General features: G+C 35.9%; 2 protein-coding genes across 4 annotated transcripts in view; one reads left to right on the top strand and one right to left on the bottom strand.

The window, feature by feature from the left end:
- LOC136798320 (uncharacterized) overlaps nt 1-14592 on the bottom strand; it is a 21850-nt gene extending 7258 nt beyond the window's left edge. Inside the window, exon 1 of one of the 2 annotated variants that reach the window (XM_067054911.1) lies at nt 14524-14592. In XM_067054911.1, the coding sequence (XP_066911012.1) occupies nt 14524-14539 (16 nt within the window). In that variant the 5' untranslated portion in view covers nt 14540-14592. Of the gene's footprint in view, nt 1-5684; nt 5739-14523 lie in introns of those variants that run through there. The other variant, XM_067054914.1, reaches the window with a different exon arrangement.
- The window catches only part of LOC136798318 (uncharacterized), a 26557-nt gene extending 339 nt beyond the window's left edge, over nt 1-26218 (top strand). Inside the window, exons 2-24 of one of the 2 annotated variants that reach the window (XM_067054909.1) lie at nt 2239-2548; nt 6955-7183; nt 7809-8134; nt 8821-8867; nt 9491-9599; nt 10363-10491; nt 10685-10858; nt 11052-11419; nt 11781-11859; nt 12237-12412; nt 12847-13173; nt 13622-13850; nt 14441-14497; nt 15332-15430; nt 15726-15796; nt 16941-17106; nt 17641-17811; nt 18019-18200; nt 18475-18596; nt 23366-23581; nt 24039-24262; nt 24534-24819; nt 26118-26218. In XM_067054909.1, the coding sequence (XP_066911010.1) occupies nt 2239-2548; nt 6955-7183; nt 7809-8134; nt 8821-8867; nt 9491-9599; nt 10363-10491; nt 10685-10858; nt 11052-11419; nt 11781-11859; nt 12237-12412; nt 12847-13173; nt 13622-13850; nt 14441-14497; nt 15332-15430; nt 15726-15796; nt 16941-17106; nt 17641-17811; nt 18019-18200; nt 18475-18596; nt 23366-23581; nt 24039-24262; nt 24534-24819; nt 26118-26185 (4165 nt within the window). In that variant the 3' untranslated portion in view covers nt 26186-26218. The remainder of the gene's footprint in view (nt 1-2238; nt 2549-6954; nt 7184-7808; nt 8135-8820; nt 8868-9490; nt 9600-10362; nt 10492-10684; nt 10859-11051; nt 11420-11780; nt 11860-12236; nt 12413-12846; nt 13174-13621; nt 13851-14440; nt 14498-15331; nt 15431-15725; nt 15797-16940; nt 17107-17640; nt 17812-18018; nt 18201-18474; nt 18597-23365; nt 23582-24038; nt 24263-24533; nt 24820-26117) is intronic. The other variant, XM_067054910.1, reaches the window with a different exon arrangement.

The raw sequence follows: 26218 nt of genomic DNA, 5'->3' as shown, positions 1-26218 counted from the left end.
TATTTGGTATTTTTTCAAATTTGTCATTTTTTTAACAGTTTTTGTCTTATGAGCTGAAGCGGAAGGCTAGATCGGAATCTCCAAAACTTTCACAAAACAATCTCGTTTGGATTGAGTGTCTTTTTTTTATTTTCGTGTTGAGCATTTGTTAGCTCTGGCGGTAATTGTTACTTTCAATCTAGCAATTGTTTCTGTACGAACACCCTTCGGCTAGATCTCAAAGCTTCTTTCTCTCACCAAAGATGTAAAAATTATCTAAGCTAAGCCCGCGATAGAAGCTAAGTAGTCGCTATGGAGAATAAATCATTTTAGCAAGATTATATATAAATCTTGATTCTAAAATAGAAAAGGACAGAACGGTTTTTTATTTTGATGTGTTAGTAATTTCAGAAACTTTTTCTTTTTTTTACACGGCTAAAGCTCAGTCTATTTCAGCTTTCATATATCAATTCATACCTCACTTCATTATTACGTAAATGTAGAATCTCTACCTTGAGACACAGGGTCATCCCCGGCTTCTTTTGATCTCTACTATGAGAGCAGATATTAAAACTTTTGCTACTTTGTAAAAAGAGCTGCAGTAGCCATAGAAAAATTCAAAACAGTAGGAGCTGCTTACAATTTGGGTGAGTCAGGTCTATGAAACGTTGCATGAAATTTTCTTTGTCTAGAAATAACCTTAATTTTCCTCGACGTGGAAAAATTGAAATGTTGAATAAAACCTTAGAAGTGTACAAATACAAAAAAATATTGTATTTAAGATACAGCTCTTTGAGGTAGCATTAGTTAATAGTGACTTTATGTAGTCTGCATCGAAAATTTGTCTACAACTTAAGGAGTGACACCATTAATCAGAAATTTTACACTGCATTTACCGTACCCTCCGTTTATCCATTTATCTAATTTAGTCCCCGTGCACATTAAACAGTATTTGCTCATGGTTTTTGGGGAAGGGGAGAGGCTTTTGATTTTAGATCCCAGCGCACATTTCTTAAGTCAAACATAAATTTGATTCTTATTCTTATTCTCTATAAGTACAAAACCGAAGAAAAAAGACGAAAAACGCAAGAACAGCCTTTTTTAGATATTTAGATATTTATCGAAAAATTATGAAAAAAATGGCCTTAATTGTAATTTTTTAAGAAGATTTTCAGTAAAAATTGATGAAACAGCCCAAATACCTGTTTCAATCATTAAAATGAAATCAAAATATGTCTAAGGCTATCCAAGTAATTACGTTTTCAATTAGTTTAGCCACATTTTTTCCGTTTAAGCAGAAAACAGCTTGAGAGTTTGTCTGTACTCATTTAATAAAACTTCTATTTATAAACTCAAGTCGTAAGCCGTGAATTTTAATATGTACGGTATGTAGTGATGACACGGACTTGACGTAGAGCTATGTTCCCCAGGCTTAAAACTACACCGAACACCCGAACAAACCTTGGATGCGCAAATAAATGGGGGGGGGGGTTCGGAAAACTTTTGAGATTTTAATAAACGAGGGGACCTAATTGCCGGGTGGATTGGAAATTGTACTTCTGAAAACCCGAAAATAAGGTAAATATAGGCTAAAATCAAGCTATTTAGAACAAAGTAAGGGGACTTCTCTTTGACAGTTGAAACTATTTTGAAAAATAAATAAACGGGGTGTCCTAATAAGGTCCGGCGAGGTTGGAAAATTTTCGGAAATATAACAAGCGGGGGGGACCCGTTTATTTGGAACCTAAGAGTAACGCATTTAGAAAAGAATTAACAAATTTATATATTCAGGATATTAGTAAAGAAAGTAAGCATTGGAAACGTTTGAAGGTGCAGCAGGGAGTCAAGAAGCCAATTCCTCTTTCTATTGGCGCCCGATTCGGTAAGTTGAATACTGAAAGGTGAAGGGTAACTCACATGCTATCCGATCAAAGCTACTCTTTGGCTATGACAAGGGGTCAAGCTTTTACACGGTGTATTTACTATCAACTGAGCTACCCAACCAACATTATTATCTTCTTGCTTTAAAGTCCCTTTGATATCATGTGAAAACCAATGTCGACGCTGACATGGTTTCTATATTGTAAGCACAACAAGAATGTCGCACGGGAGAGGTTGCGCGGTCCTCTCCTGGCGCGATAAGCGAATATTTATTTTTATGCCCCAGGCGTTTAGGATGCTTCCAGATTGTAGGCACAAAAAGAATACACATTTAAGGACTTTCACTTCTATATTTTCCTTTTCAAATTTTCTTTTCAGTACTACGATGTGGGCTCTGCTGCGGTTCTTAATCATCGCATCAATAAACCTTCTGGTATCATCAGAGGAGATCTTCAAAGTTGAAAATGATTACTTCTTTGGATACGGTCCACATTTTGAACAGAAAATGAAAACTGAAGATTCTGGTCATCAATTTACACGATCCTCATCTTTGAAGAAATTGGAAATCCTTGTGAACGATAGGATTTTGAACGAAGAGGTTGGTTCTTGTACCATTGCAAATGGCGAAGATTTTTTTGTTGGGAATGATGAAGAAAAGAAAAAGCTTATATTTGAAGAAGTTGCTAAGGTAATTTTTTTTACATTATTAAAGACCTTCTTATAACCTCCTATAAGCGACCGTAGTACAGTGGTAGAGCATCCGGCTGCGGTTCGCAAGGTTGTGGGTTCAACCCCCAGGCGGGGGTTAGTACTTGATGGTACTTGATGCCTCTCTGCTTGATGCTCGGCAACTAAGAGAAGGATCAAGGGTAAGTGGAGAAATCCAGGGAGAAAGAGTGGCGCCCTCCCCTACCTTCGGGTAGATAGCTATCGAAAGAGGAGCCTTCGGGTCGCCTCCGACTGCGGTCGCAGACTTCCTTACTATAACCTCCTATATTATATATTATAGCCGACTACGAGTATACTCGCTACTCGTAGTACTTCAAAGTACTAAAACCTTTTAATATGGAAACACTTGCTTGCTTTTCTATTGCATTTCTGGAATCTTCGTAAAATTCCGAGTCGAGCCTCTGAAAGTCAAACTTTCGAGGAAATTCAAAGACGTCAAATTTTCAATTTCTGAAAAGGGCTCGGCAGTGAACGTGTTAAATTTAGGTTGAAAATCAGGTTGAAAATTACGTCATCTGAAAATTACGTGGACAATCATCTATTGAATGACTAAATGTCTGAAGAGAACAGAAAATAAGACCTCGATGCATGCAATTGACAGAAAAAAACTATTACACGTTTTTTTTTTAAGAAACTAGTTTTACCAAGCAGCCTCAATGTTTCTTAAGAAATCGGCCTTTTGAGCCTTAAATGTTTCTTACATGTTTCTAAACTTTTTGACATAATCAGCCTATTTTTCATGCAAAGATTGGAAGGTTTCTAAAAAAAAACAAGTTAAAGGATGTTATTTTCTCATTCTCAGCCTCAGCATGTTTCTTAGATGTTTCTTAGTTTTTAGGCATTCTGAGCCTCGTGTTTCTTAAAAGTGTGTTTCTTAAAATAAAAAAAACGTGTAGTGGTCAAAGGCGACCTTCGTGAAAAAGGTCAAAGGACATTATCGGGAAAAAAATACTCAGTGAAAATGCGACGTAATGTTCTATTCTACACGCTATTTTACAACCGAAGAAAATTTATGGCGAGATGTATTGAAGTCTTTGACCTTCGTGCAAAGGATCAAAGGACACAACTCACCATGACAAATTGACAAAACATATGTGTATTTATATCTCCTTATCTAATACAAACGTAACACCCACCCCCTTACTGACACATTTCAAAGATGACTGCCACCAAACGTTCATCTAACGTTAAATGTACGCTAGAGATGTTAGATGGATCTTGTCAACTGGGAAAAGTGAATTTTTTGACAAAAAATGCATATCGATATAATTAATATTAACCAAAGTAAAAAGATAAGAAATGATCAAAACTTTTTCAGAAGGTTAAAAAAAGGTTAAAAGACAAACACGAACAAACACGAATATACTTTTGGTGGCACGAAAACCGCAACTTATTAATACCTTAAGAAATACATTGAGAAAATTATAGAAAAGATACTTAATATAATGCCATATAGCAAATGCGAACTAAATAAAACGAAAAAGAATACGCAACTACGAGTCTGGTACGCAGAAAGTCCCAGGTCCATTCCCTACGGTCCAGTTAAAACGCAAACCTGACATTATGCAACCCCTTGGACTTAAACTGTCAACGATTTTGATCTCGGCTAAACGTTTTTTTTTAAGAAACTAGTTTTACCAAGCAGCCTCAATGTTTCTAAACTTTTTGACATAATCAGCCTCATAAAAGGCTGGATTGGAAGGTCCTTAAAAAAACTGAATTAAAAAATGTTATTTTCTCATTCTCAGCCTCTGCATCGCATGTTTCTTAGATGTTTCTTAGTTTTTAGGCACTCATGTTTCTTAAAAGTGTGTTTCTTAAAAAAAAAGCGTGTATAAGATTAAGATTTAAAAGCCGTTTTTCCTCGATTTGAAATTTACGGCTTTTTTTATTTCCTCCGTGTTTGACTTTCCCTTTTTCTCAATAACTCGGACGTTAATTGAAATCAATTTAACTCCGAATTCTTCTTAGAAGTATATACAATTACTTGTGCAAATGATTTAGAGTTCAGTTCTTTCCACATTCCAAAAACCGTCAATGTAAAAGTCACGAATCCGTAGCCTCTTAAGGGCTCTGGACAATTTGAAGATAAAACCTTATGTTTTCGCTGCTTTCTGCTTTTGAAAAAATAGATTTAAGTAATTACACGCTTCTTTTTTTTATAAGAATGGTGTAAATCCATTTCATCATGGATATTCTTAACTTTTTTGGGAAAATCATCCTAAAATATTCTTACAGCATTCTTATTACTTGGGGGTAATTGGCAATTTATAATTTAGAATGCTCTAAAAATGACATTCTTTGCTTGAATAGCAAAATTGCATGATGGTGATATTCTTAGCATATTCTTAATTTTTTGGCCATTTTGATCATGGACATTCTTATAAAGTGTATTCTTATAAAAAAAAAAGCGTGTACATCATGAGTAATTAGGGAATAAGTGTTGCATGGACCTCAATAAAACGTCATAACGACGCTATTCGTATACTTTTCACAAAAAAAGCCTAATCACCTTGGGGAAATCATTTTATTGTTTCAAACATTTTTTAAGTTAATGACAAATAATTTCTTTATATAGATTTTTTCGGAAAAAAATTGTATTTGGCTACATCCCAAGTTATAGCTGTTTTCGTATGGAAATTCAGTGGAGAAAATTGCCAAAAATGAGGTTTTTGGAGATTTTAAAGGAAAGATACTTCCACAAAAATTTTCCAAAATTGTGTTTTTAGATACTAAATAGATACATCACATGAACCAAAAAAAAATCCAAAATGTTTGATTTATACCGAGATTAGGGCTTTAAAAGGTGAAATACTCTTCTTCGTTTTCTTCTTCATTTAATTTTTTCATTTCAATTTTTCGATTTTTAAATTCTAAAAAGGCAGGTTTAACAGGACATATAAAAAAAGTTATACATTAATCTTTTTAAAAATTCAGAAATTGCCATTTAAGTTGGTGTAAAATCGAAAAATTGGATATGTCCAGAGCCCTTAAGCTTTACTGTAAAGGGAGCCTTGTCCAAGGGAGCACTGACCTTGACCACCGACAAGTTGACGGTAAAAATAAACTATTATTGGTGAGCATATAAACCTTACCTTTGCTTACAATATTGGAAAATTGGTTCTTTTCTTTCTCTGATATGCTCACCACCAAAGATGACCAAGAAAAGAAAGAAAACTTTATCATTTAGAGTTTTAGTTTGGCCAGAATGGCTTCCTTTCGGGTTGATTGATTGATCGATAGACAGACTTAAAGGAAAACTTGATTGATTAGTTCATAATATGCAAACTCGTGAAATATAGTCTGTAAATGTCAAAAATCTATGATAGATATCTAAAGTACCAAAATTTGGGAATGCTTTCAAATTTCATATTTATTGGTACCAATCATTCATTAACTGTTGAATTTCGGGCTTTTTCCCTCGTAAATACTTCCATGTTTGGAATTGAATAATTTCTTAGACATAACTGATGTTGCGGAGACTAATAATTCTCCAATCTCATCTCCAAGACACCCCCTCCCATAAATCTAGATAAGTTTTGATAATTGTGAAAGTATGACCGAGAAATAGAAAAATTTATTTATTTGATAAAAATATTTTGTTAAGTTACGTAATTTCCACCATTATGGAAGCAAATGTTGGAACAAGTAGAAGTGCTCCCTTTAAGGCCGGTTTCCACTTGCGCGCGTTTCGATCGCACTTTTTCGAGCAAAGCTTTCACGCTATTGGTCAAAAGAAAAATGAAGCAACTCCATTAACGTGAACTGACGTAGCGGTTGAAAAAAGTTGAAACGTGCTCAACTTTTTTTCGAGCGCGCGGTACATTTTTATGACATAATCTTTTTTCCAAGCAAAAAGGATTGAAACCAAAAGGTGCGATCGAAGCGTGCGCAAGTGGAGGCGATCCTTACGCAAATCGAACGTTTGCTTTCATAATGGCGGAAGTTACGCAAGTTAACAAAACATGGGAACCCTCTATTCCATTTTTTTCCTTTTCGTTCTAAAAATGTCCCAAAATGCAAACTTCCCATGACTACCTACCAAAAGGTGTGGGTATGGTGCCACTCTTTTCCCCCTGGGTTTACCGACTTTTACCCTTGACTGTTCTCTTTAGTTGCTGAGCTTTGAGTAGACAGATGTATCACGTGTGACCCGAACAAGGTTGAACTAACAACGCTGTGCATAAATTAAATACTAAGAACTAACTAATACTAAATTTAAGATCTTCCGTTAAGTCGATTTTTCCGATCTGGACCTAAAGATTTTTTCTCAAAAACAGGAAAAATTGAAAATTCCTTTGAGCAAGCCAGGTCCAAGTTGGACCACACCCATTTTTTAAAGCTATGGTCGTTTCTATTTTACAGAAAGTTGGTTTCAAGCATCTCCACAAAGACAGACAACCACACAAAAACGATTGTTTATTTGATACTACAATAACTGGTCCGAACAATTACACCGCCCGTTTGAAGGGCGAAGGATGTACTTATGAGAAGTTGACGGGCGGAGTGGCGGTGGGTGATTATGATGGTGATGGATGGGACGATGTCTTCTTCACTGTTTTTTACGGAAATAGCTTGTTGTACAGAAATAATGGTTAGTTTCCTAAATCAATAATCTATTTTTCCTGAAAACCGGGAAAGTTTGTTTTTTTTAGGTTGTTTATTCTTAATTTTTTTGCCCATTTTTCCCTATACGTTTTCACCTACTCTCGGGTACCTAATAAGTGTCCACCGCTAATTAATTTTTCGGAAATTTTCCACCCAGGACATTCTTATTCAACCCCTCCCCCCCCCGCTTATTAGTTTTTGAGAAAATGTTTTGAATAAGTTCCCTCTTTTGCCCTAATTCTGCTGTCTTAGCCTCCCTTTCAAACATTTTCCACCCCGGACATTTTGATTCCAACCCCTCCCCCGATTATTAAGTTTTGAGATTTCCCCCCCCCCTGTATTTTTACTACCTCACTGGTATTTTCGTTTTTAAAGAGGAAAGCAACGTTTTGATTAATACATACATTAAAGTCTCTTTAATTCGAATATTTCCTTATCTCGAACAAACTTAATGGTTCCTTCAGTTAACAATACCTTTACTTCATAACTCAAAATTTCCCGAACTCGAGCAAATTTATGTTTCCTGTACTAATTAAAAGTTTTATTTTAAATATTTCAAAAAATTTAGTGAAAAAAGATTAGATTTTCCTGAATACTATTCTAAATCTTAGGTGACGGAACATTCACAGACGTAACCCGAACCACTAACGTCGGACCGTCAATGTACGGTAGTTCTGCCGGATGGATAGACATCGATTCCGACGGGGATCTTGACCTTTACGTAACAACCGTAGGCGACTCCCGTCACTATCTCTACGTCAACCACGGCGGTTATTTTACTGAAGAAGCCAAAGAAAGAGGTCTTTCGTTGGAATTTGAATCTAAACGACTTTTAAGTGGAATGACGCCCAACTTTGGAGATTATGATAGAGATGGTTTTTTGGATGTTTATACAGCCGAATGGATTATGAATAACGCCAACGAACGTGAATTCACTGTAGGTTTCACGTAAAATGAATCTCTAACAATCCGTGTACTGTCGCCAAATCTCTGACCTAATCTTCAGGACAGTGGGTCGAGAGTTGAACGGCTTCTATGCGCATTTGCTTCAAAAACCTTTCCCAAACCTTTAAAAACCTTTTCTTTTGGAGGAGAAGGTATTACCACCAAGTTTCAAGTTAGAAAATGTTACTCTAAAAGATCTACCTTATTTCTCCCCGTTACTTCAGGGAAATCCTTGACCATTACTGTGTTTACCGCTTTCTCCACTACAATGATGGACAAAACATTTGAGACAAAGGGGATTTCCCTGCGAAATTTTAAACACCACAAATGATTTTTAAGCGCGTAGAGTCTTGAGACTTAAGACTTAGGAAGACCGGAAGACCCTAGGATCTTAGGATTTAAAAGCTCAGATTTGCTCCAATAAGGCTTGGAATATAGCCTAGAAGCCTTCAAACCCCTCCAAAATCGAAATATTCAATGAAAGAAAGTGGAAGTGCTAAAATAGCAATTCTTGCCCGAACTTTAAATTCTAAAAAACGTTAAAATACATTAAAATTTCAATATGTTTCGACTATGATTGTAGCAAGTAGAAAAAAACATGTAACATATGCACGAAACCAATATAACATCTTACTAGACATCATTTAGCCTACAGCAATCCTTTTTATTTCTTCCCAGCACTCAGCCACCAGATTGTTTCGAAATAAAGGAACAAGCAAACCTGGGTAAGTATTATTGTGTCTATAATATCTAAATTCATCAATAATTGAAAATCATTCCAAAAAAAATCATCAATTTTTCTTATGTATATGGAGAATTTCCTTCCATACTCACCCTGTGAAACTGGCTCAAATCAGAAAAGACAAAAAATATATTTTTAGAAAGTATCTATTTCGCAATTCGGAGAATTGGGTACCATTACTTTGATACAAGAGTGTGGGTAGATGAGACAGACATTGTGACGTGCCGTGGCACTGCTCACAAGGTTTGGCCTCACCTGAGCATCGTTCTCCCAGTGTCGTTTGAGTGTCATGGTTTACGGCATGGCTTGGCAGTTCGCGTCTGTCAAGTCGCAGTGTCTGTCGACGTCGTGATTTCTCCTCCTCCGACCTTTCCCGAATGCATTTCGAAATATTGAAATCAGGTTAAGCTTCTGATAAATAAAATACTTAAGACTGGGACCGACACAATTTATTTCAATTGCAATATCTACAAAAAACCTTTTTTACCGAAATACTGACACAGTTCCTCAAGCCGAACACCAACGCCAGACCAAAACGCCCCATAACTTTGCTTGTACATTTTAGTCCAACTTTTTAAGACCTTTCATCGAACTATTTTTTTCCAGGTACTTTGAAGACACAACAGACTTTGCAGGTGTCAGCATGGACAACGCCTGGAAATTCATGCGAACTTCACATATTGCAGGAACTCACACTTTTAGCGCCACCTTTACTGTAAGTCAACGCTCAAAACTATACATGCTAGTTATAATACTAGAGCTAGCACTCAATAACACTCACAATAACCTACAAGCCAAATTTCTTTCGACATCCTTTATTAATTTTGATTGACCTTATTTTTCAAATATTACCCAATTGGCACAAACGTCTTTTGGACGTCTAATGTACGTTTCTAGGACGTCCAAAGGTCTTAAAGACGTTCATTGAATGTCCATAAGACGTTGCGTGCCCATAGGAGATGGAAAGATAAAACTTGAAGAAAGGGCTTTCCAGCGAACCCAAACTGGACCGTTTGTTTTGATCAAAGCTTCACCATATATATGCTCAAATATGAAATAGATGAACATTATAAATTTAAGAGTAAAACCTTGGCTTTGGAAGACCCTCAGCTGTTCTAGTATTGGAAACATTGATTTATCAAAAGGCAACTTATAGATATTGGGTCTACAAGCATCTATATTCCTGTCCATTTTCATTTTGATAACGGTTTTTTTTACAAGTGCTATTACTTCATTGAACAGCAATTCCTGAGGAAAGTGTACGTTACGTCACGCTCATTTTTGACTAGATACCGGTAGTAGGGACCTAGCACAGCGACCCATGCATCATTTTATAAAACCTATTGAGGCGGTTCAATTGGACATAGATCTCTTACCATGGTTGCAGTCCTAATATAAAGTCGTTAACGATTATTAGTTAACGATTATCCAAATGATAGTTGCCGGACTAGACCCGCAATATTTCTTTTTTTTTTCAGGACTTTGACAATGACAACTGGTCAGATTTATTTGTGACCGGAGATTTCGGACAATCGAAGATGTTCTGGAACAACAAGAATGGGACGTTCACTGAATGTACCAAAGAATGCGGTATCATTGGAAACCAGGTACACGCTTTTTTAATAAGAATATACCTTATAAGAATGTTCATGATGAAATTGGATTGGCGGAAATATATAACGAAACTTAACAAAAATGACGGACCTCTGTACCCGTATGAAGCCACTTTTTGCAATGTTCCCAATAAACGGAAGTGTGTTAAATGTCGAATCTATATTCAAAATTTTTTTTTCTTTTCAGGATGCAATGGGTCTTGCAGTTGGCGATTTCGATCGAGATGGAAAACAAGATTTTTTTATATCAGCTGTTCACTATAGCAACAAGTCATGCCCAGTCTTTTCATGTTTCTTTGGTGAAATCGGTAACGCATTGTATCTTGGCAACAGCAATCGAAAATTCAAAATGGCCGATAAGGTAAGCTTCTAGTTGATTGTATAGGCTAATTTAAATTAACGAACTAAGTTGATTGGTTTTGTTTTTTGATGAATTAAAAGAAATCAATCAAAATCAAAAATGACGCAAAATTACATGTTCAAACAAGAAGTCTGAAGAAATTATTTTTTTCCCTTGAAACCAAATCTTATATTATTTTTTCTTATTTCCCTAGTATGGGGCGAAGAAAACTAGATGGGCGTGGGGCGCCGCCATGTTCGATTTCAATAATGACGGGCGGTTAGATATCGCTGTTACAAATGGATTTCAAATCGATTCAACTACCCTCGAAGATAGTGATTTTGATGGTAAAGAAAGTATCAATTTATTCCAAAACCAAGGGCGTGATACGCCCATGGTGGACGTAACAAAAGAAACAGGTCTTGAGTTTGACGGTATGGGACGAGCTATGGCGATCTTAGATTTTGATCGAGATGGACACGAAGATCTGCTTGTGGTGGACAATACAGGACCACCCTTGTTGTGGCGTAACAAGGGCGGATCAGATAAGAATAAATGGATCAAGATCAAAGTCATGCATAAGTATGTTGGAACTATCTTCTTTTTGTTTTGCTTTTCGATAAGTTTTTGATAATTCACCATGAGCCATTTCTTCATGTGCCAATAGTGAGTTCATTGTCATGTGTCTACATTTTGAGGACAGAGGAGTAACTGAAACGGTCAGGAACAAACCATCATAGTTTTGACCCGTAAAATTGAGGACGGCTAAAATGCTAATAAACCATCAACCAGGTTATAAGAAAATCAAAACCATCAACTTCAGAAAACCCTATGTCCTATCGACTTTGAATTCAATTAATCTTCCCAGTATCCTTCATTCTAAGATCTGTTGCACTTTCCGGACCTTCTTTTTTTTTTTAACTCCCAATACTTTTTATTCTAGATGCGATAATAATCCAAAGAAGTATTGTGATTCTTATGGAGCCAAAGTTTACGTCACCACAAAAGATAATGAAACTCAGGTCTGTTTTTTTCTGCTGACTCAGAATCTCGTACCCAGAGCACTACTTTTTGATTTTACTGATGAATGTGATACAAAAGCTTGTACAATTGTTAACGCAATCAGAATAATGAAAAAGCGAATTAAGGGACTAGGTTCAAGTTTGGGTGAATACTACCCACTAAAAAAGTAGCTCAAAAATTAGTAGTCCCCGTTAACGATAACCCCTGAAATTTCATTCCATGGAAAATTTCAAAGAAACTTTAAAGCTTTCCACCATCCACACTGAAGACCTGCATTGAAGTTTCTTAGAAGTTTTGTCATCAAAAAGTTTTTCAGTGATGGAGAGCCTAGGAACTCGGTCATGTGTTAATTGCAAATGAATTTTGTTTATTTCAGTTTACTGAAGTTGGTTCTAAAACTCATTACATGGGTCAAAGTACAATCACCTGCCATTTCGGTGTCGGCAAATTTGATTATGTTGATATAACCATATTTTGGCCTCGTTTCGACAAAACAATTACACTCCAGAGTGTAAAAACTAAACAGATCATGAGGATTACACCTGATTTAGCGTAAGTGAAATTCATCTTCCTTCCCTGATCCAATCAATTATTATTTGATTGATTTTCCATGGCTTCGTCTGGGTTTTTGTCAAACCATTTCTAATTAAGATTAATAGTAATTCTTATGGAAAACATTCATGACATCCAAATAAAATAATGTCGGTACTGTTGACCCTGCAATTGAAGTTGAATTTTTTTAATTTTAGAAATTTGAACAAGACATCTAAGTTCAACTAAAGCTATTTTTGAAGCTCTTCAAGAAAAATTAACCGCAATAACCCGCTTTTTGTCTTTTGAATATTTCCAATAATGTGAACTTTAGAACCACAAAAATTATTGTAGTTGACAAAATACGTACCAGACCAACAATTAATCACAAAGAAAATTACGATGCTTTGGTCATCTTTTAAGAATAATTGCACTGACATTTTATCCACCCTTAGCAATCAAGAAGCCATCATAGATCCATCATTTCAAAGATGTGACCCACTTCGAATCAATACCATTACAAAACAACCCAATGCTGGTACAATACAAATGAATCCTGATGGAAAATCAGTCAGCTACAAACTCAATCATGGTCAAACAATTATGGATGTTGGTGTACAATATTTTCAATACAATGTCAAATACAAAGGTCAATTACTTATTGGAAATGTGACCATTGATTTGAGAGGGAAACCACCTCTTTTCATTCCCAACAAATGTTTCAGACCTGGTTCCAACAAGCCTAATGGAAACACAGCAAGATCTGCAGATTTGAAAATAAGGTATACATTCATTCATTTCAATACTCTTCTTATATACTCTTCTTACAAATACAAACAAAGTGCAAAATCATCCAACCAAATATATCCCTACACTCAATAGAATAAGTATGGGTCTGAGTCAGACCCCTTTTTATTCAGACCCTCACCGTTTATCATATTTCACAAAAATTTCGGACCCCCTCTCCCTTTTATTCGAATCACCCTCTCGGGACCTTATAACCCCAGAGTATAAGCTACTTAAATACCCTACTTTTACTTGTTATTATTTAAAACCGAACATCAAACAGATCGGGAAAAGACAACCTCGTTTCCGTGTATCCCAGGCTTTATTTACGTTACTGATTGAAACGAGAGAATTATCTAGCACTATCAGTAAGCACCAAATAGATGATAATACGCAGGGAACGAGGTTGGGGAAAATGCTGAATTTGAAATATCTTTTCTTTAGACCACTAGATGGGCGTTTCAACAATCCTAAAGAATCCGAATGGGGTGCTTCCCGTACCTTCCTCAAGCGCTTATCCTCGCATGCTTACGCAGATAATATTTCTGAACCTTCCGGTGGTTGTACCAGGCATCATGCATTAACCGGAACATGTCCGTATCCGAAAGAAAACAGCGGTATGGGATCAACGCGACCGTCACCTAGGTTAATCAGTAACGAGCTCTTTAGACAGGTAAGACGTTAATTCAGTCAATTAAGTTTTCTAAAGCACAACCTATTGTTGAAAGGTGAGATTTTTGTATTTTTAAAAAATTACAAACGTGCTAAATTACAAACGTGATGTATACTTTGAATGCTCACCTATACCGATCATTGCTGAGAAAGGGCTGCGTTACGTTCATTTTGTCGGATACCGGTTGGGATCTAGCTAGGAGAGCCACGATCGATGCACCGTTTCATAGCACTCATAGAGAGGCGGTTCAATCGGTATACACGCTTCTTTTTTTTATAAGAATACACTTTATAAGAATGTCCATGATGAAAATGGCCAAAAAATTAAGAATATAGTGAGAATATCACCATCATGGAATTTAGAAATTGAACCTAAGAATGCCATTTTTAATGCATTTTAACCTGTAGATTGCCAATTTCGATCTTAACCTAAGAATACCGTAAGAATGTTTTTGGATGATTTCGCCAAAAAGTTAAGAATATCCATGATTAAATGAAAAAACACCATTCTTAAAAAAAAAAAAAGCGTGTAGACTATATCAAAGCGTGATTGACATGCCCCATATGCGGATTCTTTAAATTTCTTTTTAGATCGAAGATATTCCAAGTAAACGCAAACTGAGTGACATGAGTGTCCATTTCGGACAAGTAAGTTTTTAGTTATATTCACTTACCATAAAAAATCTTCATTGAAAATTTTGAAATCTTTTTTGTTTTTGATAATCGACCATCACCATCTCTTTGGAAGCTGAAATTAAGCAAATGAAATCAATTTTCATTTTTTGGTTCCTGTGAATTTGGGTTTTTATCACAACCAATAATCTAACCACAGACAAAGCTAGAAAACTAAAATTACAAAGCTTTGTACAACAATATACTGTACAATTAAAAGCTAGACATGACTAGACTTTCTAAACTGGATTCCCTCCACATTGATGTCCGGAGGAACGTATGGTACAAATCAATGGGAGGAGCATTCGGGTATAGGGGGTATCATTATATCCTTTAGTGAGAGGAAAATTATTCAAGACCAAATATGTCGGCTTTTTCCTTACTTTTAAGAAGGGGTGTCACAATGAAGCTTTGTACAAAGATGTGCGATATAAAAAATAAGATTTGAAAATTTATATACTTCACACCGTATAGTTATAAATGTTTTGATAGCATCTATATTTTACGTGGATAGTCCATTGATCGAGAGTTTTCGAAGTCTCTTTCAATTGTCTCGTTGGATCTTAATTCTGTTGACTATACCCTGCTACGACTGAATAAAACATGGGGAGAATCGGAGATTCGAGCCAAGGGCCCCTCCCAGCGGTTTGCCTGAATGCGTGAATAGGCTTTTTTCACTTGCATGAATGCGTGAAATTTGAAAAAAAAACTGCGTGAATGCGTGAATTTGGAAAAAATTGGGCGATTGTGTGAATTGAAGGTCCACTGGGGGGCCTCAACCTGAATTAAACATTTTTCTCTCTCTTTTAGTTTGTATCACACGACACAGATCATTCAGTAACGTTTCCACGTTTTTCATTCTTGCAATACCACCTCAACCAAGTTTTTTTGCCAATAACCGTTCCCAAGGTATGAAAATGTAACTTTTGATAAAACGTAACGAAAAAATAGTTAGATCAGGAAGATTCAAAGCAACTCTATAACAAAAAAAGGTTACCTAAAAGATCCGGTGCTTTAGAGTCTACAAAGCCTTAAAATGTTCTTATATCATCGAAGCCTTATGTTCTTATATAGTTTGTTCTTATATATATACAAAATGTATTTAATTAGCCAGAATTGAAGCATTAGTCGGAATTAGTTGAATACCTGCATCAAATGAACTTTATACCACAGAATAAATTTCATTTACAACTTTCCACTATAGGGTGATGTGCAATTTGATCCTTATAATACTGGCAAGGAAACAATAACATTTGCAAGGTCCATGTTTAATGGGTAGGTAATTATTTCACAGACATCTTTTATCTGCATTAGCAATTATAGGTGTGGTAAGACTGTCTCCCAATCAAGAACCAGAGCCAGTCGCATCACTTTTCAATTTTATTGATGGACTTTGTACAATCGCGAGCGCTATCAAAATCAGAAAAAACCTAAAAAGGAACTGGGGTGACTTTGAGACTCGACGAGAACGAAAACCGTGATGACATTCGTATTCCAAGGAAACAAATTCCACTAGCCATCATATCTGTAGTTGTTTTAGAATACTCATAAAAACTTTGTTATTTCATTGGGTAACACCTTTAAGAGAACGAAAGTGGATGACGATGTTTAGATGTTTGGATGGAGACTAATTTTAACGTGGAATTAATTTGGTGACTGCACAAAAGCGATTTTTGGCGGAGATTTAATTTGGCGGATGATCAATTTCATAAAATTTAGCAGATATCTAATTGGCCGATTGGAAAGTTGAAAGTTGAAAGCTGGGTAATGCTACCCTGAGTATCAGAGTTCAGAGAAGTTTTCAAAGAAAATAGTAACCTCTGAAGACCAATAATAGAAATTTTATCGCGCATGTGTCAATCTAATCACTGTAGAAAAAATCAAAGATGAAGAGCAAATATTACCATATTAATGTCTAGCAGACTGTATCAGTATGCAGTTTATTATTTACGAATTCCCCAGAAACCTCCAAGTGTAGTTGAAATGAGTTTATTTCGAAAGAAACCTTTTACATGATCCCCAAATGTATACCAGTAATTACTAAACTATTAATTATGGAAATGTCACTTTAATTGAATCGGAATAATAGACAGACTTTATGTTATGATTCTCTATCACTGACTCTTTTTACAAAGCATTGATGACTTTTTGTAAGTTGTGTTTTCAACGACGGGAATAAAAATATCGACTATGACGCTCATCCAAGATCTTGGATGGTCGTCATGGTTACTTTTGTCTTCGCTGATTGCGCGATGAATAGAATCTCAATTCGTCGGCACAGCGTAAATATATGATTTTGAGCTGTGCTTTTCACGGTAGGGTAATGCATGAAAATTGCTATGCAATATATAAAAACTGGGGAAATCTTAGATTAATTTACTTTAGGTAATTGCACATAAATTTTTCGAATTTTTCTTAGGTGCACTGGGTCCTATGTTCTAGGTCGATCACCACGACAACAAACAAACATAGTGACGTCATTCATTGATGGTAACCATATTTACGGTAGTGATAAAGAACGAAGCGATCATTTGAGAGAATTTAAAGGCGGCCGAATGAGAACTGGAAAAGGAGATCTGTTGCCGGTAGGTTTAAAAAATTAATTTTGTTCTTTCAAATTCGAGAAATCGATGAATGGTGCAACTTTTATACATATACTTTAAAACATCCATGTGTGTAAGTTATGGGAGACTCAGCCCGATAGAAGGGAAGGTAAAAAGGAATAGCCAAGATCCAGGCTAACCGAGTTTCATCCAATGAAGTATAAGCCCGAAGGGCTAGAATCAATCTTCTTGGTAGGATTTGAAGCCAACAAATCCTACCAAAGTTGCGCGGCTTTGAGTGGCTAGCCTAGATTTTACACAAATGACAGATTGAAACTAAAATTTACCGCTAAAGTTCGAAAAAATATCAATCGTAAACAAAGGAATTGCTAGATTCAATCTGTCGTCAAAAATACGGCGCATTTTTTAAGGCCTCACTTTTTCTTGCCTGAGAAAGGTTAGAGATTCTACTCTAGCCATTCGGGCTTTAAACTCAATGGTTTCACCGAATAACATGGATCAGTTATCCATAGGCATAAAAAAATTTGAGGAACAAATTAATCATCTTTTTTACAGAAAAACGAAGGTGTGGTAGCCAATGAAAATCCAGTTAACCGTCCGACAAAAGAATTATTCGTGTCCGGTGATTTACGGTCAAACGTGCAGCCGGTTTTGACGTCTCTTCACGTCGTGTTTTTAAGAGAACATAACCGACTAGCTAAAGAATACATCCATCGAAATCCAATGGTAACTTTCTCTTCTTACATGTTTTTTATAAATACATCTTTAGGATGTTCTAAACATGCTCTTATTTTCACCGTTTCGTGAGTATTTTTGGTCTAAGGAATCGGTAGTCCATAAAGCCTTAAAATGTTCTTAGCTTGTTCTTAATTTTTCAGCCATCGAAACCTACTTCAGGCATTCAGTATAACTTGTATGCTTTTCCACCCGTAGGCATTGGACGAAGAGATTTTTCAGTACGCACGAAAGCATGTGATTGGTCAACTACAATACATCACGTACAATGAATATCTTCCTTCCATCCTTGGTTCAAAACACACCCTCCCTAAGTACACAGGCTACAATAAAAATGTCGATGCCACCGTTTCTACTGAATTTGCCACCGCAGCCTTCAGGTAAAATCTTTATATGATTGACCAACTTTGTTCTCGTTTTTTACACAGTTTTTTTTAAGAGACTCGATTAAATCGTTTCATCCGTCTTCTAAAGTTCCATTATAGCTTCCACATCATGATTTTAAAATAATTTTCTAATGAATAAATCTCTTAAAAAACTGCGCGCCCTGCGTTGTCTAAGGATATTATTCTTTTGAAATATCAGGGAGAAAAATTTTCGGTACAATTGAAGGGCAAATCAAGGTAACTGCAAAGATAATCTTTCAAATTTCAGATTTGGACATAGCCAAGTCAATAGCAAGATTTTTCGTTTACAACCAAATGGAAAGCCAATCAAGGAAGGTCATTTGTTGCTTCGGGAAGCCTACTTTAAACCGAACCGCATTGAAAACGAAGGTGAGGTTTTTTTTTCTTCGAAAACTACTTTATCGATTAGTAACACGTGTTCTTTTCCTAGACTCAAATAAACTTAAATTGTCACCAGAATGTTTATAAAAACGACGAGTGTGTTAGACTTTGATAATTTAAACGAGTTAGCACAAGCATGGCTCCTCAGCTCATTTTACAGTTAACTTGTGTAGCCCATTGACCTGATTACTGAATGTTATCTAGAAACGCGGTTTTAAACCGGCAACGATAAATTAAGTTTTACGGACCAGACTTTATTTAGCCATTTAGAAACTAGCTTTTAACCAAGTTGAAGACGAAAAATAATGAGCAATTTAATGATTTAACGAGTCCAGGTAGGGTTTCAAAAACACCAAAATAGAAAAATCAGTCCCAAGTAGGGTGCCTTTTTGGAAAATTTTGGGAAAAAGTAGAACATTTGAGAAAATTTTGGAATTTCAGTCCCATTCAGGGTCACTGTTTTTCGCAAATTTCCGCAAAATTTTTGAAAAAACGAGTCCCACGTAGGGTCCATTTCTCGAACCTCAGTGGAGCACCCCCGTCGGTCGGCAAGAGTAGTATTTCCCAGGAGCGCTACTCTTTGTTTTTGTCGGATTAAAAAAAAATAGGACAATTCTAAATTGCTTTTTTAAACCCTTGTCATAACTTTTCGAATTTAAATATGTAAAATGACGTACACATTCTCTTTAACAGTAATGATGGCTTGGATGTTTTTATATGAAGAAAGAGGTGGACTAATTTGATCCTTTTTGCTTTTTATGGCCCTTTGAATATAGTTGTTGTCGACAAACTTTTAGATTTTTATATTTTAACTTACATTTGAAATGTAATGTTTTGAAAAGAGTTCGAATGTCTTTGATAAATAGGGAGGCCCGGAATCTTCGAGTGAGCAATTTTCGAGCTAGGAATTATCGAGTTAGCTAAATCATGACGTCATAAAAGTGCAAATTATGACGTCATTCGACTCTAACTCGATCTTTCTTTTTCAAAAAAGGATTTTCGAGTCTGAGTTAACTCGAATTTTTTTCGATCACTCCACTATCCACTATCATCTCGATTTTCATCTAACTGACGACTAACCCTTTGAGACTAACCCTTTGCAACTTAGGTGGAAATTATCCTGTAGATTTTGTTTTTGCTGACATCGATAGACCTTTTCATAAATTACACTAATTACGTTACGAACATCACTTGCATCGTTTTGAAATTAGTGCAATGGTGATTAACTCGCGGCGGATTTTATTAAAACTACTTCCTATTCATAAAAAATATATTGTACGGAAATATCTCGGAACTCGTAAAATATTTCTCATATTGTACTCGCAACTGTCCGATAACTATTAAATATCACCATTCTCAAGCTTATAAAAAACAAGTGTTCTATCAGATTACACAAATTTCTATCTATTTTTCGAGAGTAATTAAAATTGATTAAAAACATTCTAAAAATAAAAGAAAATGCATAAAATATCTACGTGACTCCATTTCTAAAAATGTTGGAGTAATATTGATAAAAATAAAAGAGATTTAAATCACATCAGAAATCACAGAAACAACAAGATCACAAAATATCACAAGAAACTGAAAGAATGGTAGAAAAATCACAAAATAATAAAAAAATCACAAAAATACACAAGAAATAAAAAATCACAAAAATATCACAAGAAATAAAAAAATCAAAAAAAATAAAGAAAATCACAAAGAAGATCATAAAATCAAAATATCTCGTACACCCTTTTCCGATTAATTTACCCCTCGAGCGTGGTTATACCATATATCATCATATAGCCGGGGGTCCACTTAAAGCTTTTTTTATAGACTGGGTGGCGCGATTAAGTGGCCCGGTAGTATATGGTAATGGTAACTTTTTCCCCAACAATTTTTTTTCTAACGATATTACTTCGAATGAAACAAGCTTCTTTCAAACGCCCCTTCGAATAAACACCACAGATCTGTAAAGCCCAAAGGGCTAGATAGACAACTTTAAGCTTTCTCTAGCTTAAAAAAGTGAAGCAAAAATTTGACTTATTAGATTTCGTGACGATGGATAGGCTCTAGCATTTGAATTGTTCTAGGAAAAAAAATTTGGTGGTAATGTCACGGCGATGTAACCATTCTTTTGAAATTTCTGGATAACTCATGTCTCGAATGTTGACAACACAGCAAATAGCAACAAGGTTTCAGTAATGGATTGTTTTCAAGAATATTTCTCTCGAATGAACACTTATTTGAAACTTATTCAACGTCAAGTAATATCGTCCACACATGACAGCATCTGCATCACATTTCATTGTACCTTTTTGTGTATGAATTTAAACAGTAAAAATCATATTAAATGATATTAATCATAGTCAATAGACAGAAATCTAAAAAAGGTTTTAATTTTTTTTACAAGAACATTCAGTTTTTGAAGCCTTCAGATGCTCTTAATTTTTTGAGTTTTAAGCCTAAAAATGTTCTTAACATATTCTTATTTTCCCCATTTTGTGAGAATTTTTGTCCCACTTTTTTAAGGAATCGGGTGTTTTAGTGTCGCCAAAGCCTTAAATTGCTTCTATAATTTTAGCCATTGGAAACTTATGGTTTTATTATCGCTTTTTATATAGTTCGTTCTTATAAAATATAAAAGCATAGTATAAGAAAGCTTTCTTTATTATTTTATTGGTAGCTTTTTATATGAGAATACCTTTTTTTAATACATTTTATCCTTTGTACTGATTTTTAAATATTTCCTTTCCAGAAGGAGATATTTGTTAAAACGGTAATTTTTCTTCTCCTTCTTCTTCTTCTCCTTCTCCTTCTCCAAGTCTAACATGAGTCTCTTTTTAAATCAAGCTCCGGCGGTAAAACAGTAGGATGTTCTTTTTTCGAGGCGGAAGATGTCATTTTTTCAAGACATGTTGTAGGAAATATGCGTACGGTGGTCTATTCTCCTTGCCGATCGGAAAACGTCGCCCGGTCCGAAAGCGTATTGTTGATCGGACCATACTGCTTTTTAACAGTCATAACAAAGAAGGAGGCAAAAAAACAGACAATAAATGTTGCTCTTTCGCTATTTTTCTTTGGTTTTTATGCTTTCATGAGTTGAATTGGATCATGTTTTTTGTACGATTGTCTGGATTTGATGTTTCGTTTACATACTCTTGGTGTGAGAGATACATCTCTTATCTTGATGGTCTTGGAAAAACAGGACATTTTGTCAACTTTCACAACAAGCTAACTTCAATTTTGCCTATATATTTACCTAAAGTGATTGTGGATAAATCTGACCATGTTATACCTGAAAAAAAAAATACTTGCGACATCAAAATAGTTTGAACTCACTTTTATGGTATGCACCACCCAATGCGCAATGGTCAGATGGCGATGGTTGGCGATGAACTATGATTTAGCTAGCTTTGAGCTAAAAATTTAAACATGGAGCAAAATTGACTGGTTAATGATTGAATTTCCCTTGGTGTTTTTATCTACAACAATGAATTAACTGGTTAGTGGTAGTTAGTGAAAACTCTCTTTGTGGGGAAGATTCTGTTGCGGTTCACAGAACTGTAATTTCAAACTTTTTTAAGCTGATATAACCGGAACACCTTGGCCAATATGAAGAATGTTAACTCTTAAAATTTTGATTGTATTGAATATGGAATTAAACAATTGGAATCATTGTCTTGAACTTGGTACTTGGAGATTTTCTTCGCCGTGCATTTATAATGTGGAAAACTTTGGTCGTGGAGATTTTTTTCCACGTGCGTTTTAAAGGCAAAAGGTTGAAACTTTTGTTATAAATTTGGAGATTTCTTACATCTTACATGTGCATTTTAACGATGGAAAACTTTTGTTATGAATTTTTTTTCTTCAATGCGCGTTGAAAAAATGGGGGGTTGGAAAAAATCTCAAAACTTAATAAGCGGGGGAGTTGGAATAAAAATGTCCTGGATGGCAAATTTTTTAAAAGGAGGCTAATACAGCTGAATTGGGACAAAAAAGAGAACTTTCAAAAACATTTTCCCAAAAATTAATAAGCGGGGGGGGGGGGGCTGGAATAAGAATGTCCTGGGTGGAAAATCTTCGAAAAATTAATTAGCGGGGGGCGGCTATTAGGTACCCGAGAGTAACGAAAATTAAAGGTTGTTTGGCCAATTTGGTTACTGCATTGTTATTCTCAGTCGAGTTCAGCTTGGATATACTCCGTAATCCGTAGGTTTGAACCTTCGTCATCTTAGGAATAATCCTGAAAATACTGGCAATTACATAAACATTTTGAAATTCTTGGGGACTTGTGTTGCTTGATGTTATCGGAGATAAAGCACTTTGAAATCTTTTGAGGACAGCAATAATTATCATTTGTAAAGGAAATATTTATCCGCATCTTTCCGGCTCTTGTTTAACATTAGTTCCATTTATACTGAGACGGAGAAATCGAGACGAGATGAGTTTGTAAAATGTGATCTGTGGAGGAGATCCTATTTATTGAAATATGAATGGAAAGTACACTTCTCCATAATGATGGAAAGTACACTTCTCCATAATGCTCATTTTAATAAATTGCTCGTCTCAGACAAATTAATCGTCTCAGTATAAATAGAACTATTGCAATAGACCTTATCGGAGTTTTTGATTTTTCTACAAAACCAATGCATTGTGGGGTTGTTTCGAGTTTATTACAATAGAATTCCCTCGAGGAATTCCTAAAAGATTTCTATTGTAATACACTAGAAACAATCCCACAATGCATTGGTAAACATAAATTTATTTTACAGGCGGAGTTGACCCGTTACTACGAGGAAGTGTTTATACTCGAGCACAAGAAGTTGATTTAAAAATGGTAGACGAGATGCGGGACAATCTTTTCCCTCAAGATGGCGCATCTCCAGGGAAACAGACTGGGTTTGACTTAGCAGCAATTAACATACAACGTGGTAGGGATCATGGCATAGCTGATTTGAATTCTGTTAGAAAAGCTCTTGGTTTGAAAGGTAATTATAATTCAATCGATTAGCAAATCGTTTTGTTGAACTTAACGCAGATGGAGAAGATGGAGAATAGAAACCCCAATAGAACCCTAGACGAGTCCAGGGCCTATTTTTGCGTTTCTATTTCGCGCGACAAGTATAGATAACTAGTTTTAATTGATTTTACATTTTAACCAATCAATAATTCCATTTCACTTTTCTGGTCACTGGCCTTTATAAACCCTAGACTAACCTATGTATATTAGAAGCCATCTTTGATCGGACTTTTTTTTGAGAATGGAACCCGCAAAGAATTCATTATAGTGTTAAAAATCAACGTCGAGCGGCGCTACATGATCACAACAAGTATTTAAGGAAGTAGATCTAGCGCTCTTGATGCATTTTCAACGCTATTGATCTTCGAACCAGCAGAAGAGTAAGGCTGCTATCAATTAGTTTTTTGACGTATTTTTCTTTAAAGTATACAAATCATTTGATGAGATTACAAGCGACAAAACCACAAGTGAAAAATTACAGAAAGTTTACAAAGATATAAATACAATCGACCTGTGGGTTGGTGGATTAGCGGAACATCATGTAGAAGATGCAGAAGTAGGAGAAACCTTTCATCAAATACTGGTTGATCAATTCACCAGGCTGAGAGATGGTGATCGGTTTTGGTATCAACATCAGTTTAATAAAAAGGTGGATATTATTCTACAGGATTTTTAAGGATAAATTTATTTCTCCTTGCTCAAATAACGACACTGCTTAGAATAAATGTTCTCGGGTTCGGACCCTTACGATATATATTCCTTTTTCAAGGCTTGAATGTTTTTCTTTACTTTTCCACATTTTTGTGATGCTTTTTTTTATCCATAACGCTTTATAATAATTATATCATAAAGCCCCTGAATTGAACCATTCGTACCTAAATCGCGGTGCAAATTGAATTCAATCAATCTATTTTTTTCAGGAAATTAAAGAAATCGAAAAATCATCTTTATCAGAAATCATTCGTCGGAACACAATGTTTGACGATTGCCCATCGAACCTATTCTTCACATCAGGAGAAACGAAAGACGAGAAGGACGTTAACAGACTAGATAACGAATCCGAAAATACAGCAAATGACGAAACAGACGAAAAAACATACTGGAAATTATTTGTTATTGGGGCAATCGTGTTATCAGTTATTATTCTCATTTTGGTTGCCATCTTGGGTTACATGTTGACCAAAAAATCGAAGACAATTTCACAAGGTATTAAGATAATTTCTTTCATTAAGATGCGACCGGCCATATTTCCGGGGAGAGGTCGGGTTTAATCAAAGCAAGCGATCTACCGTAGGTGTGGCATAACAAGTGAGAAAAGTTTTCAATTTACACCGTCGTTTGGCAAAAGATTCCACTTTTCCGAACTAAGATTCCACTCTTACTTCTCTGAACATTCGGAACTTGTTCAAATAAATAAGAATTTGACATTTTAAGCTTAATATTGACGCGGATTTTAAAATCCAAGTCAAAAACTGGAATTTTGTTCCTTCCAGCCTAATTAGGCTACGATTTCTGGCTTAATTAAGCCATCGTATCCAAGTTAGGCCAGAATCGGCGAACATAGCCTAATTTGCAATAGTTCCTGACTGATTACTGTCAGTTACTTAGGTAGTGTCAAATTATCAGGGCGTGTCAAATTATCAGGGCGCGTCGATTTTTTAGGGCGCGTCAAATTGTTAGGGCGCGTCAAATTATATGGGCGCGTCAAATTTTTAGGGCGCGTCAAATTATATGGGCGCGTCAAATTTTTAGGGCGCGTCGATTTTTTAGGGCGCGTCGATATTTTAGGGCGCGTCAAATTTTTAGGGCGCGTCAAATTATATGGGCGCGTCAAATTTTTAGGGCGCGTCAAATTATTAGGGCGCGTAGGCGCGTGGGCGCGTAACATTTTAGGACGCGTGGGCGCGTAAGGCACGTAAGGCGCGTGGGCGCGAAGGCGCGTAAGGCGCGTAAGGCGCGAAGGCGCGTTAAAATTATGAGGGCGCGTGGGCGCGTAAGGCGCGTCATTTAGCAGACTCTTCTCTGAAACATTTTTTGTGCGCACCTACGGTAGTTTTCAAAGCTAGTTGACTATTGGGTCTAGCAAAATAGAAAATGTGAGTTACTCATACCAGTCTGATAACGTCCACTAAAGTATTGTGCTATGCTATTAGCGAAATAAACAAAAAAGGAGCTGGGTACAAGATTGAGCAACTCGTGTAGTTCGAACAAACCGCACACATTCTTGTCTCTTAGGTATGCGAAGAACGTTGGAAAGAGCGTACAACCTTGTTGTAGTATACTTTTTTGCTCCGCAGAACTTCATACTCTATTTAATGTTATTAACCGGTTACTTTTTCGAAGTGGGCTACACGGCTTTTTGCGCAATGCAATTGGTTCTTTTCGCATGACGAAGGGCCTATACTGTACAGGGTTGTCTCTCGTACGTTAAGTACGTACGTTCATATGCGGAGAACGTTGGAAAGTGCTTTATTAAACTTAAAATACCTTTATTTCTTTACCAGATCAAGGATCAGAAATGGCTTTTGAAACAAACGTCAACGCGCATCACGAAAAAAACATCGAAGCATGACACCTGGAAGACCGATTTCATGATTCGGAATCA

The sequence above is a fragment of the Clytia hemisphaerica genome, unplaced genomic scaffold, assembly GCF_902728285.1.
Source record: "Clytia hemisphaerica strain Z4C2 unplaced genomic scaffold, Clytia hemisphaerica genome assembly, whole genome shotgun sequence".
In the NCBI taxonomy this organism is placed as follows: domain Eukaryota; kingdom Metazoa; phylum Cnidaria; class Hydrozoa; order Leptothecata; family Clytiidae; genus Clytia; species Clytia hemisphaerica.
Note: the sequence above shows the minus strand (reverse complement) of the source record. Positions and strands in the feature narration are given on the sequence as shown.